General features: G+C 33.3%; 2 protein-coding genes and 1 pseudogene across 2 annotated transcripts; 2 read left to right on the forward strand and 1 right to left on the reverse strand.

Moving 5' to 3' along the window:
- The first annotated feature begins 7,919 nt into the window (after positions 1 to 7,919).
- LOC111878814 (DNA mismatch repair protein MSH6-like) lies at positions 7,920 to 11,206 on the forward strand (annotated as a pseudogene).
- Positions 11,207 to 13,983: 2,777 nt separating this feature from the next.
- Positions 13,984 to 17,783, forward strand: LOC111878817 (chaperonin CPN60-like 2, mitochondrial). Its single transcript, XM_023875308.3, has 17 exons — positions 13,984 to 14,224; positions 14,321 to 14,342; positions 14,527 to 14,658; positions 14,728 to 14,887; positions 14,983 to 15,158; positions 15,233 to 15,328; positions 15,406 to 15,510; positions 15,619 to 15,705; positions 15,815 to 15,904; positions 15,993 to 16,073; positions 16,157 to 16,225; positions 16,313 to 16,486; positions 16,559 to 16,658; positions 16,763 to 16,866; positions 16,951 to 17,056; positions 17,161 to 17,239; positions 17,490 to 17,783. Exons 1-17 carry the CDS (start codon positions 14,187 to 14,189, stop codon positions 17,599 to 17,601), a joined length of 1,731 nt encoding a protein of 576 aa, XP_023731076.1. The 5' UTR covers positions 13,984 to 14,186; the 3' UTR covers positions 17,602 to 17,783.
- Positions 17,784 to 17,981: 198 nt separating this feature from the next.
- On the reverse strand, positions 17,982 to 19,954 carry LOC111878818 (LOB domain-containing protein 22). The gene is made up of 2 exons (XM_023875309.2): positions 18,672 to 19,954; positions 17,982 to 18,588 (listed from the first exon to the last, which is right to left on the reverse strand). Exons 1-2 carry the CDS (start codon positions 19,631 to 19,633, stop codon positions 18,414 to 18,416), a joined length of 1,137 nt encoding a protein of 378 aa, XP_023731077.1. The 5' UTR covers positions 19,634 to 19,954; the 3' UTR covers positions 17,982 to 18,413.
- Between the last annotated feature and the right edge of the window lie 912 nt (positions 19,955 to 20,866).

Genomic DNA, 20,866 nt, shown 5'->3' on the forward strand with positions numbered 1-20,866 from the left:
GGATACTATTTTGGCTATAGCAATCTAAGAAGCTTGAGATCACCTAGACTTTTCTTAGTTGATACAATGGTTAGAGAAGCTCATACCATATTTTCTTAGTTAAAGTCATAATTTCCATGAATCATGTAATTAATGAAAATTAACTAGCATTAAGATTTAAAAGTCACCAAATCCAAAAGGAGTCAAATTGTTTCACTACCATATTGGAGAAAATATTTTCATGATTATGTGAAAGATAAACAATCACAAGAACCATTTGTCACTTGTTAATTTGATGATCTATTACGTAATCAAGAAATTAACCAACTAATTAAACATTCACATATCTAAACTCATGATTAAAGACATATGAACATAAATAGATGTTTTACTAGAAAATATTTTCATAGCATACCATCTAAACCACACAAAACTATTCCTAATCAATTAATTATTCTATAGATTCACCCAATATTGGAAATAAAAACTAACTACACAAAATAATAATAACAATAAAAAGGATATAAATTATACCAATACCGATTACGAAACGAAGTTGACAAAGCTTCTTGAAATCGTCACTTCTTGTTGCTCCAAAAACTCCATCCATAATCCAAGTATTAATACAAAAATTAACCTAATCTAATTATAAAGATAAATGACTCATTAGCAAATTATGATTGTAAATCATAATTGCAAATGTTCCAAAAATATAGAAATTACAAAAGAAAGGAGACACCGCTGTCCCCATTTTCTTCTGCGATGCATCCTAACTCAAATGCCTTACTGTTGCTTTCGATTGCCGTACTTTTTTTTCCAACTCCACAAAGACAAATGGGCTAATACTCAAATTAGATTGGGCTGCTGGAAAGAGTTCAGAATTGGCTGATAAATGCTCTATTGGGCTCTGAAGTATTAAGAAATGGGTTGCTATATGGGCTGCCAAAATTTGATGCTGGCAGCTTTGTGCATTGTTGCTCATCATACCAAAAACATGACCAAAATATGTCCGAATCAGCTCATTTTCTGTGAGATTAAAGATCAACAAGTTGTGAAGACTCCTGTAAATTTTCAGCTCAATCGGACATCGTTTGCCCCTCCGTCTGATTACTTGAAGAAAGCCGCGCAAAGCTGTCAAAATCCGAAAAATTAATTTATATCGTTTTGTTTTTCTTTTCGCTTCCGGATTTTGCTACGATACTTCAATCGTGGTTGCAAGGAATTTGATTTGGCTTTAACAATTCTCCAAAATACCATCTTGCTCGAACAAATCTACTCAAAAAAACTTAAACGGGTAAAAATATTCAAAACAATAAATCTAACGATTTAATGCAAAAAGAATATTAAAAATGTTAAAACTTAAAGAAAACAATTGCTAAAATATATACAAAAAATCGAGTTATCAGTTAGTAGTGATGATTATGCTATGCTATGTTCAGTCAGTTTCCAGACTTCGGTCCGATGCAGAGGGCAAGGCCCTGGTTAGTTCTGGACTTCGGTCCAATGCAGTTTCCGGACTCCGGTCCGATACAGAGGGCAATGCCCTGGTTAGTTCCGGACTTCGGTCCGATGCAGAGGGCAAGGCCCTGGTTAGTTCCGGACTTCGGTCCAATGCAGTTTCCAGACTTCGGTCCGATGCAGAGGGCAAGGCCCTAGTTAGTTTCCGGACTTCGGTCCGATGCAGTTTCTGGATTTCGATCCGATGCAGTGGGCAAGGCCCAATATGTGCTTATATGTTATTGTATGATATGTGGTAGTTTGGGGGAGCTCACTAAGCTTTGTGCTTACATTTTTCAGTTTTGGTTTCAGGTACTCAGTTTTCTAAAGAGGAGCTCGAGAAGATTGCAGTACACACACCATTTGTTCAGTCTGGGATGTTTATACTCTAAAATACTTGACAATTGTTATAATATTTTGAGATACATTGCTTATGATTTTTATATGAGGTTTATTGACTATGGATTTTATTATTAAATTAAACAAAATTTTTAGACTGTATTTTTGGAATGTTACAGAATATGTATAAACTATGGCAGATTTAGTTTATGTTATATATTTTCTCAGGAGTATAAAGTACACTTATTCATGGATAATTACTGTTTTATACTATTTCCCGCTAGTGAACTAGATTATATCGAATTGTGAGACGCTACTTCAATACTGTACCCTTAGGTGTACAAGGATAAATCCTTTTAGTATAACCAGAGTCTCCTGGAGGGAGAGCGTGAGATTTATGAATAAATCTATTCGGGACTGACAATCCCACACCTGAACTGCTAGCTACAGTTAGGCAGGCATGCCTGGGGTGAACAAATGTCATTTATCTTAACGTCTGAAGAACGTTATAAATGTCTCTCGGTCATATCAAGTATGGTTATACGACTCGTAAATAAGTATAAACTAACTTTGGTTTACGGACTCTACTCTTAATTGTTTTATTTTGAGTAATAAAACTACTTTCATAAATACAATGATAGTAATCAAGGATTTCTAAACTTGCATCTCGACCTCTAGGACAGATAACCTGTTTTTAGGGAAAATATTGAACTTTCCCAGGATAACACCGACATTTCTAAAACAGATGGTTCATTTTCTACTAATAGATACTCTTTTAATACTACTTTTATAAGAAAACATGAGATTTTCTTGAGGAACACTTTCCAAAAGAATCAACGAGCATTTTTCCATCAAAACTAAATGCTTATGAACTCACCAACTTTATGTTGATATTTTCAAACTGCTTGTATTCTCAGGAAATCGGTAAACAGGTACTTCTTGGGTTTAGAGGAGCCGGAGCAATAAGAGTCTTACGTTTATATTTTTACTATTTGATGTAATTCAAACAAGTTTCAGACAAAGTTCCAAAATTGATGTAATTATTTAAGTATTCAATGTAATGGTTGTGTTGCTATGATTGCTATTATTCATTGGTTGTGACGCTATACATGACGTCCTCCACCCCGGAACGATTCCGCCATCCTGGTTTCGTGGTGTGACATCATCCGTTCCTGCTTCCAGCTCCTTGTTTGCTTCCTTTTCACCCCAAGCATGTATTTGCTACTAGAAAACAAATTTCAAACATAATAAGCACCTTTTGTCCCAAATTAAGCATAATTGTAGCTAAAAGTATTAAGATAGTGTATGAAATATATGGTTAAATATGCACATATTAAGTTGAAATCCCAAGGCTTGGTGGATCTTATAGTCATCTTTCAAATGCTCATCCTATATGAAGAAAGCACTTTGATCTCGTTTAAGAAATGGATTATTCCATGGCTACATCTCTAATCTACCTACTTTGTTGCGATTTTGATATTCGTTATTGGGTGTAAAAGCTATCCCATATACACCATCTCGTAACCACCCACTTGATGATATTTTTCAGGACCAGTTTCCTGTTTTATATCTTCAAATGGAATTGTAAAGTGATATAGTTTTTGGGGGATCGACGTGACGATTAAATTTGGGAACAAATTACATAATGTATTGTAATTTGTAAGTAAAACTAAAGGTTCGCCTTCAATTTCTGTCAAAATCATGAAGAAATAAGAAATGTGGTTGATTGACCATCCCAATAAAAACCTCCGACTATAGTTTTCGTCGGCCTCCACTGTAACAACATAACCGGACCACCACCAGAACGATAACACAACCACCACTGTCGATCCATACCAGAAACAACAGCAACAAGGTCGCTTCCTGCTTGAATCACCTCCTCCCTACCTTTATCTCAATCCCGATTTCTCTATGTGTCTACTTTTCTCAGTGATTGCTAATATACCCATAACATAGATGGGCACGTCGGTTGTTAATCACACAGTGTTGCAAAGCTCATCGGAATCTTTACAGCTGTCGGAGAATTCAGATTTGGCTTGTTGAATCTTTTCCGATTTCTCTATGTTTTTGTGTGTTTGGGTGTTTCACTTTCTTTATATATCTTCAGAAGACAAAGTCCAGGAGAGAGAGAGAGAGAGAGAGAGAGAGAGAGAGAGCCTGTTATTTTTTAATTATTAAAGTAAATAAATCAGTAGATTTAAAAAAATGAAAGAAAAATGGAAAATAAATACCCTAAGGTTATTAAGTCATTTCAATATTTAGAGGGAAAAAACGCAATCAGATTACCTGAAAAGGACCACCAATCTAAAAAAATCAGAACTTAGACAAAAACTTGAAAAAAATACATATCACTGAGATCATTTTTGCAGTTTTGTCAAGATAAAAGCCTTGAATTGGAGATTCAAAGCGCTTAAGAGACAATAAAATGTAACAAACATGAATTAAAACAACTTCCATACTACATAATATCCATGTCATCACATTTCTTTATTTAATTTATGCTGAAAAAAAGACTAAACATTACATTGATGTTTTTCTTTAAGAAAACTTTAATGGTATTATATAAAGAAAAGAGAAATCTACAGAAAAGTCCTATAATTTTTATCTAATTTATGAAAAAAATCCAAAACTAACTTTTGTTTACAGAAAAGCACAGAATACCGGCTAAAAGTTCGAACAAACCATTTTTGGCTGGTTTTGTTAATTTAGCCGGTATTATGTTCTTTTTCATTAGTTTGTCAAAATATTAGGATTTTTCTGAAAATAACCTGATAACTAAAATATTGGGACTTTTCTGAAAATTAATATGAAATTAATGGATATTATTATTAACAAATCATTTATCAACATAAAATATATTTTTATTATAAACAAAATACATACATTTGTTGCTAATTTCTAGCAATAGAATGGTCGACTATGTAATTCTCTATTATTTGATGACCACTTCAAAGTCTCTATATTCATCCTATGTATCGGTGTGGGTGTCGTAATTATTAGAAAACATCATTACACAATAAAATACATTGTTAGGCGTGATCAATACAAGATTTCATAATATTTATTAATACACAAACAATAAGTGTCTACTTGTTATTAGGCGTGACGCTATATGATCACATGTTATTATAAAATATAATTACACAATGATTCTTGAACATATAGATCTTTTAATATGTTCTTTAACCTAACTACCACCTAACCTCCATACAATACCCGATAACAATCAGATTACACGCATCCATCGAGAGTGAAAAGTAAAATTTGAATGAAAACTTAAATAAATAATCACCCTTTAGTTGTTCCATATAAACTATCATTCACGATTCACTTTTCACATTTGATAGATGTGTGTTAGCTGATGGTTGTTAACATATAAGGTATGGATGTTGAGTAATAGTTAGCTAAACAACATAAGAGGAACACCAACATTAGATGAATACTAACTGAGTACATCTCACCATCATATCCACAACAATGCATAGGAGGGACGTAAAAAATTTGAGTGGTCGGCAAGCAATAGGTAAGTACTTAGACCACCGATTTATTCCTACAAATTAGTAACAAATGTATTTCCTTTTTTATAATAAAAATATTTTTTACGTTTATAAAAAATCTGTTAATAATAAATATCCATTAATTTCATGGTAATTTTCATAAAACTCCCAATATTTTGGTTATCAAGTAATTTTTAGAAAAATCTCAAAATTTTGAGCAAACAAACGAAAAAGGACAAAATACCGGCTAAATCTGTGAAACCGGCCGAACAATGTCTTTTCGAAGTTTTAACCAGTATTTTGTACTTTTTCTGTAAACAAAATTTAGTTTGAGATTTTTTCATAAATTAATCTCAAATTTTAGGACTAGAAATTTTCTAGAGATTTCCCTAAATAAAAAAAAAACTAATAATGTTTTTTTTTTTTGAACAAAATCGAAATTTTTTAAGGGCGTATCTAAAATTTGTAAGCGATTTTCCTGGTTTATACATTATACATACTTATAAAGCTAACATTTTTTCTTAAATCTCATGCATTTGAAACCCCCATTCTTTTTTCCTTTCACCATATTCATTTGAAACTCTCATGACTTTTCAATTTCTTTATAATAATAATTATAATTTGGTAATTAGGTTAAACAAATATCAAATCTAAAGTGTATTCACACATAAACTAAATTTCAATATTAAAATAATATTTTTAATTCTACTTATAAAATTATGTTTTTTTAACTTTTAACATGTTATACTTAATTTATTAGTTTTAATATATTGTTGGATGTAAATCATTATCATTTTAAAGGTATAATTTTTGAACAATTTGTATAAAATACTTAAATTATTAATTAAAATATAACATTATAGGCTCAACTTAAATATAAATTTTATTTAACTTAAACAACCCAAAGATTATTTTATAAATAGTTAAAACTGATAAATTGTAGTGTCTTTCTAATAATGATTATAAGTTGGTTAATAAGGTTAAATAAATATCAAACCTAAAGTGTAATCATAAATAGACTAAATTTCATTTTTAAAATAATATCTTTACTTCTATTTATAAAGTTATCTCTTTAAATTTTAACATATTATATTTAATTTACTAGATTTAAAATGTTGTTCCATGTAAATCATTATCAATTTACAGCTATAATTTTTGAATAGTTTGGACAAAATACTTAAATTGTTAATTTAAATATAACATTACAGTGTCAACTTAAATATAAATTTCAGTTCCACTAAAAAAACCAAATAATATTTTGTAAATAGTTAAAAGTGATAAATTATATTGATAAATGCAAAAACTAAATTGTAATATCAGTTTAACTAAAATATTTCCTAAATATATTTATATAATCGTTAAAAGTTTTCAAATAAGTAGCTTAAAATAACTTATAATAACAATAGTTAAAAATAACTCTATATAAATTATTATATTGTTACCTTTAAAATCAAAAAATAATGTTTGATGTTTTATATAATTATAATGATAGAAATTAAAACATCAAACAAATAAATTTTAAAAATTTAGTTAAAAATAACAACTATAAATAATATTAAACCATATATAATATTTAATTTTACTGTTGTGTAACTCGTGAGTAGAAGTCATTCAAACGATTGAGATTATGACGTTATAATAGAGTTATATATTATCATATAATTCAAAATAATCAATATATTATATCAAATTAATATACGAATTATTATATCAAATTTAACAACAACGTTAGTGTTATATTTTAAAAAATATATATTTGTAAAGACTTCAACTATATAGGTGTTTCTGCGCATTACAATGTGAACTCAAATATAAATTTCAGTTCCTTTTAAAAAAACTAAATAATATTTTGTAAATAGTTAAAAGTGATAAATTATAGTGATAAAAATAAAAACTAAATTGTAATCTCAATTTAACTAAAATATTTCTTAAATATATTTTTATAATTGTTAAAAGTTTCCTAATAAGTAGCTTAAAATAACTTACAATAACAATAGTTAGAAACAACTCTATATAAATGATTATATTGTTAGCTTTAAAGTAAAAAAACAATGTTTGATGTTTTAAATAATTATAATGATAGAAATTAAAACATTGAGCAAATAAATTTTAAAAAATTAATTAACAATAAAAACAAGTATAAATAACATCAAATCATATATTATATTTAATTTTATTCATGTGTAACTCGCGGGTAGAAGTCATTCAAACGATTGAGATTATGAAGGTATAATAAATGTATATATTATCATATAATTCAAAATAATCAATATATTATATCAATTTAGTATAGACAAATTATTATATCAAATTTAACAATGACGTTATTATTATATTTAAAAAATCATATATTTGTAAACACTTCAACTATATAGATGTTTCTGCGCAACGCGCTGACATTCGGCTAGTATACTTATATACCTATCTGCGAGGCTGGAATAAGAGTCGTCATCTTTACCTGTTTACATGTCTTCCCGCCAACGTTCACCCTCTACTTCTCTCTGAGATATTCTTCCCACTTCAATTCTCGCCTCCTACACACATACATACCACTACCACTATCTTGTATTCTACTCCCACTACACTCTCCACAGTGCATACTAAATAATGGCATTTCGTCGCCCAACCAACGACCGATCGCCGCTCGTTAATCCACAACGTCAAATCACCTCTTTCTTCTCCAAATCACCATCATCAACCTCATCCCTTTCTCCTTCCCAGTCACCATCCCCTCTTCCTTCTAACTTTAATTCGAACTCGAACTCTAAACTTAAACCTAAAACTAAACCTAGCCCTACAGCCCCATCCCCTTTGCAAACCACAAGCAGTAAGAAATCGGTCTTAGTTATTGGTCAATCCTCTTCTACTCCCGCTTCCGATGCCCAAAACCCTAGATATGGCGACGAAGTAGTTAATCGAAGGATTAAGGTTTACTAGCCACTGGACAAGGCTTGGTATGAAGGTTGTGTCAAAGAGTTCGGGTAAGCATTTGGTTCAGTATGATGATGGTGAAGAGGAGCATTTAGATTTATCTAAAGAGAAGATTGAGTTGTTAAAGGAGCAGGCTAAAAGGCTTCGTAGGTTGAGGAAATTTTCCATAGAAGACGAAGATGATGATGAGGCTGGAGGCGGTGCCGAGGGGAACATGGATAAGAATGTAGAAAGTAGAGGAGATGATTTCGATGATGAGGATTGTGGAATGAATGTCGAAAAGGAAGCTATTGATGATGAAATGGAGGATTTAGAGTTGGTAGACGAGAACAAGGAAGAGGAGGAGGAAGTGGAAGAAATGAAGGCAATAAAGCCGGACTCCAAAAAGCGGAAGGTTTTTGGAATGAAATCAGCCTCTGTTAAGAAAACCAAGAACGAGGCTCTGTTGGATTTAAGCCCGTGCAATTTGGAGCATAAAACCAATAATAACAGTAAGTATGAGTATTTGTATTCTAGGTGTATTGAAATCACACTGTGCTTTTACAAATAACAAGAGGGTTGCTTTTAAGTTGCAGGTGCGAAGGCATTTGCTTTTGCTGACAATGCTCTTGTTGGCGATAAAGCTGAAAGATTTACCACAAGAGAAGAAGAGAAGTTCAAATTTCTTGGGAAGTAAGTACCTGTACTTGTGCACCTTTAATATCTCTTTCTCCTACAGAAATGCAGTTTAATGGCTTTTTATGCTGGTATTTTGGTATTATATTGTATTAATGAAAGCTTTTTGTTGAGTAGATGCCAACAAGAGATCCCCTGATAATGAAAATTATGATCCAAGAACTCTATACTTGCCTCCAGACTTTTTGGAGAGTTTATCAAGTGGCCAGGTAATTGGTCCTTTTTGGTCACAAGTGATTAAATTGTGTTGCAATATGCAACACAATTTGCATTTGCATTTGATACGTTTGGTTTCCTCGCACCAGATGCGGTAGAGCTTCTTAAAAGAGTACAACGAATCATGCATAGTAATGTTATATCCCTTAGATCTTCGGATGTAGTCTTTAAAAGAATTAGCTTTACCATTCAAAAAGGCTTAGCGACACAGCTTGTTGCCCGTTTGTCATCTCACTCATTGTACGATGACAATTGAACTTGTTTAATTGAAATTGTTGAAATTTGAAACTTAAAAAAAATATATATGCAAGTAATTGAAATGGTCTGCTTTTTGTTGAATGTAGAGACAATGGTGGGAGTTCAAGTCACAACATATGGATAAGGTTCTATTTTTTAAGGTAAGTGATCTATCTAATATGGAATTAAGATCTACAAGTATCAAATATTTTTCTATAGGATGCTACTTTTCTTAGTAGCTAACTCCATGTTACTAAACAGATGGGAAAGTTTTACACATGTTGGAGCAAAAGAACTTGATTTGCAATATATGAAGGTAAAAAAGTTGTTTGATTTTGCCATTTTGGTGTAGAATACTTTTTCCAATTTACATTTATTCACAGAGGCTACTGTTTCTCAGGGAGACCAGCCTCATTGTGGATTCCCAGAAAAGAACTTTGCACTAAATGTAGAGAAGTTGGCTCGCAAGGTTATTTCTTTCTTCAAGTTGTTGATATTCTTACATACATGTATATCAACCTAATTTTCTTGTAGTCATGATATGATATGATTGTAACAATTATTTGCTTGAACAGGGCTACCGTGTTCTGGTTATTGAGCAGACAGAGACACCTGATCAGCTTGAGAGCAGGGTACTAGATATAAGGTAACCAACACTTACTTGTCTTGTACACAATACATGACATAGATTATATTTTGTGTTCTGACATTTTATTCAGGTTGTGAAAAGGAACATTGGTTGATGGAGAAATGGTGGCAGCCAATCCGGATGCTTCTTATCTGTTTGTAGTTTCTGAATGCTATGAAGCATCAAGAAACCAACATGATGATAGAATGTATGGTGTTTGTGTGGTTGATGTTGCTACAAGCAAGATCATGATAGGACAGGTATGAACTAAAAGATGGTTTTGTTTAAGTTTTTTACTTTCTAGAGTTGGTTCTTTGTTGTCATGGAAAATGATGCTTCATTTTATAGTTTGGAGATGACACAGAGTGCAGTGTGTTATTGTCCCAACTAAGACCAGTGGAAATCATAAAACCTATCAAATCACTCAGCCTTGAAACTGAAAGAGTACTACTAAGACAAACAAGAAGCCCTGTGTTGATACCACTTGAAGAGTTATGGGATGCAGAGAAAACTATGTGTGAAGTGAAGGAGATTTATAAGCGCATCATGTTTGAATGAATCCATGTCATGCTCATCTGATACTAAGGATTGCCTACCAGAAGTACTCTCTGATCTAATGAATACAGGAAATGTTGGTAGTTATGCTCTGTCAGCCCTTGGGGGGCACTCTGTTCTACCTCAGAAAGGCCTTCCTGGACGAGTCATTGCTTCGATTTGCAAAGTTTGAGCCACTTCCATGTTTTGGATTCAATGATTCCACCGTAAAACCATACATGGTTCTTGATGCAGCTGCTCTAGAGAATCTTCAAGTTTTTGAGACTCTAAAGGGTATGTTTTAAGTTTTTGAGAACATCATTGATTTTTCACATTTACTTCCTAATCTGATATTATATCATATATCCATGATGCAGGACATTGTATGAGCAACTAAATCCTTGAGGTTTCTAAAATGTTTTTGGTCTCTGTACCAAGTGAAAATGACTATATTTGGGACTTAAATTGCAAAAATGAGATATACTCGGGGACCAAAAATGTAATCTGGTCAAAGTTTTAGCCCAAGTTGATATGCTGTGGTTGTTGAAATGGTGCATGCAGTGTATCGTTATTGTTAACAACCACAGAGGCAACTATTGTGGATCGTCAAGGAGAGAAAAACCCACTTGCAAATCGTATGCCAAACATGGATGATATGGGAATGGGATTCTGATTTTTACATTTTGAGGGGCAATTACGCTTAAATTAAATGTACCAAATTTTGATGTTTTATCATCGAATATTTTTTTTGATAATTTGATTTTTTACAAATGATACTAAATAGAGTATTTGAAGAATCATGACCTGGCCTCTATATAATATTATCTAGTATTATTACCAATTCATTATATATATAACCTTGTTCTTTTGGGGTATATCTCTATGTTACTAAATAACTATCATGATGATAAACACCGTAAAAATGTGTATTGTTTCATTCTTAAAACCGGCTGTCATATCTTCATTTTCTCATTATTTAATCCATGTCAAAATCATATATGCACGCATGCATATATATATATATATATATATATATATATATATATGGAGTGCTTTAAATGAGAACCAAAAAAGGTTAAGAACCGTAAAAACCTCTAACTTTAGATGTTTATAAAGGGTTTAGGGTAACCCTAAACCCCTAAACCCTAACCCTAAACCCTAAACCTCTAACTTGATACCTAGACACACGAATGACACAGAGTCACTCGAGCAATTTTGTAAAGACACAGTGATCACCATATGGCACTATCATGGTGGGTGCCACGTTGGCAAGGTGGTGAACAATGATTATGAGGTTATGGGTGTGCATAGGCTTCGAGTCATCAATGGGTCCACTTTTGAGCAATCCCCTGACACCAATCCTCAAGCGACTGTTATGATGATTGGAAGGTACTATAATGCATTTAATTTTTGAGATTGTTATTATGTATACAAAAATGCGTATTAACCCATGGGTATTGTGCAATGTAGGTACATGGGAGTGAAGATTTTAAGAGAAAGGTTACGAAAAGAAGGATCGTGAAAATAAATTAATGCAATGTGGAATGGTGATCGTGATGCTGATGTTATTTTAATTTTGTGAAAATTAATTAAGATAGAAATTCTTTGCAAGGATTAGGCATCAAACATTTAGTTTGATGGTATTTGAATCGGTCTTTTAGATATTATATCTTTAAGATAACGACTTTAAATCCCCTATTTGCATTCTTTGTGAGAGATGTAGAATATATATTAACTCTGAGACTTTTAATTCTCTACTCCTATTGTATTCTAAGTGCTTTTGATATTTAAGTTGGACACCAAGTTTGGTAGAGTTTCATTTGATTTCTTTTTGTATTCTAAGTATTTTTTGACATTTTAGTTGTGTTCTTGTTGAAATTTTGATGTTTGTTTACAATGTTAGAGAGACAACATCATATGCTTCAAGCTCCAAATCCATGAAACGTAAAGTCATGCATGTAACTTCATTATAGCTCGATTTGTTTCCTAATCATGATGAATATGAATTTTCTTGATCATAAGTGTATTAGTTTGGTTTCTAATGATTGGTTAGTGTTTCATAACACCATATAGTCACCATTTGCTAATAGATGGTTGAATCTCACCTCCAAGTGTAGATTTAGGGTAATTCAAGCTCTAACTTCATGAACAAGTTGTACTATAGCATGAATGATTTGTACCTTGTGTTCCAGACATTATGGTGATCATATTTCATAGATTAGACGGTAAATTATTTCTAGCATCCCAATCTGGGAGTCAAAATGATGACCTATAATGAACTAGCGTTTGATCCTTAGAATTGGACATTCCAAAGAGGATGATTATGGATTGAGTTCAAGCGACCATTATGAAACGATTTGACCTCTTATTTAACTCATATAATCTAGTTGAACTATGGTTTTTGTCTACAACTTATGAGACTCCATGAATCCAAAGTGATTCTAAGGAGAATAGTGGGAAATTGTATGTCTCTGAACTATGGAATGGGAATGGATGATTCCATTGCTAGAAATAAAGGATTACACTCACTTGGAATGAAGTTCAAGAAACGATTGTGCGTCCTAATAAGTCATATGTTACCTTTTAAAAGGAAGTTAGATTGTCCGTTTTGGTCTTTGGTGGACATCATTGCAATTGATGTCTATCAACCCTTTTTGATGAAGTTTTATGTCTAAACTGAAAAGCTTAGCTTAATCCATAATCCAATAATGTTAGTGATGTTAAAAGAGTGTTAATTCATGTGTATTCTGTAATGGAGTTTTAAAAATATATCAATCATTAAAAATGGTTTAAAAAGGGGTTTGGGAGGTTTGGGTGCAAGATGATCAAAGTACATTGTCTAAAAAGAAAAAGAAAAAAAATGGCCAACTCACGTGGTACGCGTGAGATCCACATGAGCCGAGTATGATTTCACAACGTTATGGATATGAGGATATCCCATACGCCTCAAAAGTCATGAATCTTTTTATCTATTAATTTCTCATTTTAACAACAAACTTTGGCAATATGCATATTCAAGCAATTTATCAACCTTATGGACTATACTTTATCTCTTAGAGATACTTCATATACCATTTTAGGCTACTTTAACATTGTCAAATACCACAATTTATTTCATCAAGATTTTCACCTTCCATTCTTATTATTTTCATTTTCCTAATAAAACATCATACTTTCCTCGCAAGCTCGCATTATTTTGTATAGGTGTTCAAGTTTACCTCTCACCATCATTATAATTATCATCATTTCAGTATTATTATCTTGTTTAGAAGCTTAACTTCCATTTACACACATTCCTCCTATTTTGACATCTTTCCTTGTCCTCATTACCTAATAATAGCAATGTACATATATCATATCTAAGATTTCCTCGTTCTTGCGCATAACAATTGCACATAGATCTCATCTTTATCAAGATACATTCAAGACCACAAGCTTAAATTTTATTTTTTATTATTTTATTTTTTTTTAGATTTCCCCATATTTGACCAGAATTGACCAGAATAGATCGGGCTTCAACGTCTTCCACTTAAACCCTACTTTCTTAAAACCCCCGTGGTTAGACTCATTTTACAGTGATAGTAGACTCATTCGGTTCGCTTTGTTTTTGGCTTCAACATCCCCGCCACTCTGTTTTCGGCTTTTCACCGGCCATGTATCGGTTCGCTGCAGCATTAACTTCCTCGATCAAGTATTCGTCTTTCTTTCGATTCATTTCTTGACTTATAATTCATAGCTTAATTGATAATCAAAAATAGCTGATTAATTTATCATTATTTGTATGTAGGTCGTCCACATCAAGGAAGCTGGTAAGAATCCCGTTCAGTTTTTTCTCCGTTTTGTTAGGTTTTCGAACTAGGGCAAATCTATGGCGAGGTTTAATGTTTGGTTGTTGTTGCTGTTGCTTCACTATGTTCGTTATTCTAATTCATTGAAGCTGTCGATCTTGATTCTGTTGAAATAATTGACATGGATGATTGGAAATGTTGGAAGGTACATGGTAGAGTCATTTGGAGCAGAAACTATGTTGCAAAGGATATCGAGTTTGGATCTAGGGCTCGTGCTGCCATGTTGCTTGGTGTAAACCAGCTTGCTGATGCTGTAAAGGTCACAATGGGACCAAAGGTAGCTTTCTTCAGCCTCCATATCCTTTTCGCCAATAAAATCATTCTTACACTCATGTGTTGCAATCAGGGGCGTAATGTGATCATTGAGCAAAGCCATGGAAGTCCTAAAGTCACAAAAGATGGTGTCACAGTAGCCAAAAGCATCAACTTTGAGGAAAAGGCGAAAAACGTTGGTGCTAATCTTGTAAAGCAGGTTGCAAGTGCAACTAATTCTGCTGCTGGAGATGGTAAAACAAAGTCAACATATGTGTATCCATTTGAATTATTAAACCTTTATGTCAAATGCCAAATTCTCATTTCATAAAATACAATGTCATTACAGGTACAACTTGTGCTACTGTTCTGACACAAGCAATATTCACTGAAGGCTGCAAGTCTGTAGCTGCTGGTGTAAATGTTATGGATTTGAGAAGTGGTATTAATATGGCTGTTGATGCTGTTATAGCTGATTTAAAAAGTCGAGCAGTAATGATAAGTACACCAGAAGAAATTACACAGGTTTTATGTTTTTCTTTAAATACTTCATGCTTAAAAAGCAATTGACAACTGAGTTTTTGTTGAATTTGAATTAGGTGGCCACTATATCTGCCAATGGAGAGCGTGAGATTGGTGAACTTATAGCAAGAGCCATGGAGAAAGTTGGAAAAGAAGGAGTCATTACAGTTGCTGTAAGATAAGAATTTAATTTATCATATAAGTATAAATTATTTGTTTTTTCAGATTTAATTGTTCAATAATCGTGCAGGATGGTAATACTTTGTATAATGAGCTAGAAGTTGTTGAAGGGATGAAGTTAGGCCGGGGTTACATCTCTCCTTATTTTGTTACAAACACAATGACACAAAAATGTGTATGTATAAGCTATCAATTATATACATGAAGAATGTGTTTAATCAAATTTAATGATTTGTCTCAAAAATCATCAATTAGTGACATGTCTGTTTTTGCATGTAGGCAGGAATTAGAACATCCATTGATCTTTATTCATGACAAAAAGGTTTCAGACGTTAACTCGCTTGTCAGAATTTTGGAGCTCGCTTTAGGGGTAAAAAAGTCTTTTCTTCTCTGTGGATCAGTGACACATTGGATTAAGCTCCCTTTCTTTTAACCACTTTTTAACTTTTTATATCTTTTGAATTAAATTATTGGAACAGAAAAACAGACCCCTGTTAATTGTGGCTGAAGATTTGGAAAGTGATCTGTTGGCAATGCTGATTATTAACAAGCGACAAGCTGGACTTAAGGTGAGTGTCGTATTAAATACCATTAATACCCTTACATATTATTTCCATGATGAATTCAAGTGAAACGATTTTTATTTTTTACACATAGGTGTGTGCAATTAAAGCTCCTGGGTTTGGAGATAACCGAAGAGCCAATCTAGAAGATTTAGCAGTACTTACAGGAGGAGAGGTGAGAGAAACATCTATCTTCTTTAAATCATTCATAACCATTGATCTTTATGCACTCACAAGGGTAATATCGTAAATATGCAGGTTATCAGCGAGGAACGTGGGTTGACCCTTAATGATGTGCAGCTTGACAAACTTGGCACAGCTAAAACGGTTTATGCTGATTTTTTTATTGTTGAAAAAAAAAACCTGACAACACCGAACCTTGTATTTAGGATTTAATTTTTGTGTGTGTACTAGGTTATTGTTTCTCTTGATGATACAATCATTCTACATGGTGGTGGTGATAAGAAGCAAATAGAAGAAAGATGTGAGGAATTAAGGTCAACCATTGAGAACAGTTCTGCCATGTTTGACAAAGAGAAAGCACAAGAGAGATTATCAAAGTTGTCAGGAGGTGTTGCAGTCTTTAAGGTATATTTTAAACCATTTGGTTTTTTTTTTTTTTTTTTTAATTTTATGGATTAAAAATAAAATATAATCCAGGTTGGAGGGGCTAGTGAGGCGGAAGTTGGAGAAAGAAAAGATAGGGTTACTGATGCTCTTAATGCCACAAGGGCAGCTGTAGAAGAAGGAATAGTTCCAGGTAAATTCTTTTTGTATCTCATGTTATTTTTTTATTTTAAAAAATAATATGAGATACAAAAACCCTTGAAATTGAATACATATAATGCAATATGCAAATCATAGGTGGTGGAGTTGCCCTTTTACATGCTACTAGGGTTCTTAAAACCCTTCAGACTGCAAACGCGGATCAAAAAAGAGGAGTCGAAATTGTCGAAAATGCCCTTAAGGTTTGCTTTCCAACATCCAGCTTCCAGAGTGTTTTTTATAATTTTTGAGTTTTTTTCTTATGTTTATTGATTTTGGGCATCCAGGCACCTACATGCACAATAGTCTCAAATGCTGGTGGTGATGGGGCCATGGTTATTGGCAAGCTTTTGGAGCAGAATGATCTTCAGTTTGGATTTGATGCTGCTCAAGGTTAATAAAAAAATATATGACTTTATGCATAAATCTGTGTTGTTTATTGATCAATAAAAAAAGATTTATTATAAGTTGTAAAATTGGTTCTTTTGTTTAATCAGGGAAATATGTTGATATGGTGAAGGCTGGAATTATAGATCCTCTAAAAGTTGTGAGAACAGCCTTAGTAGATGCTGCCAGGTAAAATTATTATTTCATTTAATGACTGTTTTCTAACCTGTTATCAGTAAATTATTAGAAAAAATTACCATTTTGGTCCCTGAAATAGTATAGCTGGTTTTTTCAGTTTTGGTCCTTTGAAAATTGGAAAAAATTACTATATTTGGGACCTAAATTGCAAAAATGAGATATACTCGGGGACCAAAAATGTAATCTGGTCATAGTGTTAGCCCAAATTGATATGTTGTGGTTGTTGAAATGGTGCATGCAGTGTATCCTTATTGTTAACAACCACAGAGGCAACTGTTGTGGATCGTCAAGGAGAGAAAAACCCACTTGCAAATCGTATGCCAAACATGGATGATATGGGAATGGGATTCTGATTTTTACATTTTGAGGGGCAATTAATGGGTTATATTGAAATTAAATGTACCAATTTTTGATGTTTTATCATCGAATATTTTTTTTGATAATTTGACTTTTTACAACTGATACTAAATAGAGTACTTGAAGAATCATGACTTGGCCTCTATATAATATTATCTGTATTGTTTCATTCTTAAAACCTTCTGTCATATCTTAATTTTCTCATTATTTAATCCATGTCAAAATCATATATGCACTCATGCATATATATTTATATTTTCTCATAATCACTTCCAGAGCATACATTGAGATGCGTAAAGGAAAAAACAAGAAAATTAGCTCAACTTAAGACTAACTTGAAACAAAATAAAGATTGTTCGATTACAACTGCCTTAAATAAATATATAAATCCAAAATCGTCTATCCTTGAGTCTCCATCTTACCTCTTTAATCAAAATTCCGCCAGTTTTCCTTATTATGTATAATTTTATATCCCTCTCTTCCAATTTTCATGCCTTATCAGTCTCTTCCTCTTCATTGCTGCTACATTTTGGTGAAAATCTCTGTTGCCTTACGAGATTTCTTTTGCTTTGCTTCCAATTTCCATACCCTTTTATGGCTGTTCCATTTGATTGCAGTTTCCAAATCTGCTTCTTTTTGCTTCAAGATTTTCAAATATGAATTTGGGAAGATTAATGTAATAAGATCCAGATCAACTTCCCCAATCCTTATTCATGTTTCTGTATCTATATATGCTAATGAGAAGAAGCAAGAACATGGGTCTCAAAAACACTATAAAATTCTTGTTTTCCTGATTGTTTTCTGTTTGTTAGTAGCTGCTACAATTTGTGAGAGTAAACAAAGTAGCAGCACCCTTGAGATCATGATCTTCATTGTGTTGTTGATAGGATACATTTACATTCTCTTCTTCTTTTGTGAAGAATGAAACATTATCTTCTTTATTCAACGCTTTCTGATTTCCTTCATTGAAAAGAGTCTCCTCACTGTATCACAAGTCAGATTATTAATTATAACACTGATTCTTCAAAGGTAAACAGGTGTTATGGAGGAGAGATTACATACATACCTGGGTTCGTTAATCTCATCGAATTCAAATTTAAATTCATGTCTGTCTCCATCCGGAATCTCGTTGATCATAAGCGGTTTGAAATCCTCACATTCATCCACCTGCGGCTTCACCTCCAAGCAAATAGCGGAAGAATTCGGCGGCGAATTGTGCATGGTGGCCGCCCATGAATTTATCTCTTGGAGCTGCGGAACGTTATCATCTGCGCAACCGTCATCCTGATCGTTCAAATTCTGTTGTCCCAAAATATACTGCTCTTGATCATGATTATTATTGTGAATTTGCACATTATGATCTTCGTGTTCTTGTTGTTGCGTTATTTGGCCCAGGTCGAGATCAAGTCCGTGATTGTGATGATGATTAACGTTTTCGGTATCCAGATCGTCGTATAACTGTGGATCATCTGGATTGCTAACGAGATGAATGTCACAATCTACACCATCGATTAATATCTGATCATGATGATGATGGAGGTTTTGGTTTTGATTTTGCACGGCATGTGCTCGACAAATTGCCAGCTGATGCAGAACGATCTCGAGCTCGGCTCGAGAATATTCGATTTGGCGATGGAGTTCCCGGATGATCCGGTAACACCCCTCGACGGGGTCCTGCGCACGGACGTCCGATTGGTAAATAATCGTCCGCATAGCTTCGTCTTTTTGGGGAGGATCAAGATCACGAATCAGTTTCGTAATGTTGCTAACACCGAACAATTTATGAGCGTTTTGGAATTGTCGCTGGCGATCGTGCGGAAAATATGGTGCGAGAATGCAGTCCGGAGCGCACTTCCGTCGTTGGTAGCGGCAGGCGGCACAGGCTTGGGTGGTGGAGTTTGAACGGGCGGTTGTGATGGTTGAAGAATTGGAACGGTTGGTGGTGGTTGTGGTGGTGGTCGGGGACGGGAGGAGTTGGTTGTGGTGGTGGTGGTTAATGATTTTGTTTTGATTGTGGTTATTGGTCATAATTGGGTGTTGATTTAAAAAAGTTTCTAGAAGAGACGCGGGTGCGGCTCCGGAGGAATTGGAGGTTCCGGACAAGGAGACAAATTTCTGATTGCAAAGAAAATGACGGCAGCAATTGGGGGTGGCGTGGGGGTTATTTTTGAAGAGAAGAGGTGGTGAGGCTAACGGTTTTATCGTGCCACGTGGATATTACGGTTGGTTAACACGTGACTTTTATTTTATTTTCTTTTCTACTTTTATTTTATTAAATACGTGTGTGGCTAAAATTATAAATAAAATACTTCCCCGAAAATAACGGTAACCTCTTTTACTCATTCCTTTGGTCAACTTATTCATTTTTAAAATCATTGCATGTAACTAATTTTAATGATTATCATACGCAAATAGATAAAAATAAATAAATTGTTGATGTACATCGATTTTGCTTATAAGTTTTACCTTTTTTTGGCATGTAACTATTTACAACGTACAATAGTATCTCAGTGCATGGAATATACAACAAGGCAAAAAATGTATATCAAGTCTCTGCGTTATCAAGAATAACAAACATTGAGTTTAGTGGAAGTGAGTGACAGTGGAATGGAGTTGAGTGGGATTGGGCTAGGCCAATCATTTCTGGAACTCCCGCTATACATTGTCAACAGATGCAAGAACTACTTTCCGTATGTCAATTTTCGAATTCTTATCATAAACGGGTTTGAAATTCTGGTTTAACCGATAACTTTTCTGTTGCAGAAGTTAGAAGAGGTATTGATGTTTTTATTCTTACGGAAAGTAACATTTCTACAAGGTGAAACAAGTTCATTCTAAATGAAGTAAATATATCCAATTGGCGTCTTCAATTAAAGAGACTTCCTACTAGGTTAAATTTGGATTTAAAAGGTTTGGATATTCCTACTATTGTTTGTGGCATTTGCAATTCGGATATTGAAGACAACACACATGTTTTTCTTAAAGTGGTGTCGGGCCTATGGAGATTCATTGGGAAATGGTGTGACATGAGCATTATGGATTTGACATTGAAGTTGTTATTCTTTGGATTGATACGGTTCCTTTTTCCATTATGAAAATGAAGGGATTGGAAGCTATTGTAATGGTAATGTGGTGGCTTCTTTGGAATTTTTGAAAGAACGTTCTTTTTAGTCAACATAACAGTTACTAGGAATTTGTTGATCGATTGTTTTTATAATTGGTTTGTTATTAAGAATAAACGAATTAATATCAATCAAGTAT

This window comes from Lactuca sativa, chromosome 1, assembly GCF_002870075.4.
Source record: "Lactuca sativa cultivar Salinas chromosome 1, Lsat_Salinas_v11, whole genome shotgun sequence".
Classification (NCBI taxonomy): domain Eukaryota; kingdom Viridiplantae; phylum Streptophyta; class Magnoliopsida; order Asterales; family Asteraceae; genus Lactuca; species Lactuca sativa.

What these genes read in the sequence shown, in the direction of transcription:
- LOC111878818 (XM_023875309.2), bottom strand. Translation starts at nt 19,633, where the DNA reads ATGACCAATAACCACAATCAAAACAAAATCATTAACCACCACCACCAC. An exon ending in GATGAGATTAACGAACCCAG is followed by an intron (nt 18,589 to 18,671) that starts GTATGTATGTAA and finishes CTTGTGATACAG; the next exon opens with TGAGGAGACTCTTTTCAATG.
- LOC111878817 (XM_023875308.3), top strand. Translation starts at nt 14,187, where the DNA reads ATGTATCGGTTCGCTGCAGCATTAACTTCCTCGATCAA. An exon ending in CACCAGAAGAAATTACACAG is followed by an intron (nt 15,159 to 15,232) that starts GTTTTATGTTTT and finishes AATTTGAATTAG; the next exon opens with GTGGCCACTATATCTGCCAA. An exon ending in TGGATTTGATGCTGCTCAAG is followed by an intron (nt 17,057 to 17,160) that starts GTTAATAAAAAA and finishes TTGTTTAATCAG; the next exon opens with GGAAATATGTTGATATGGTG.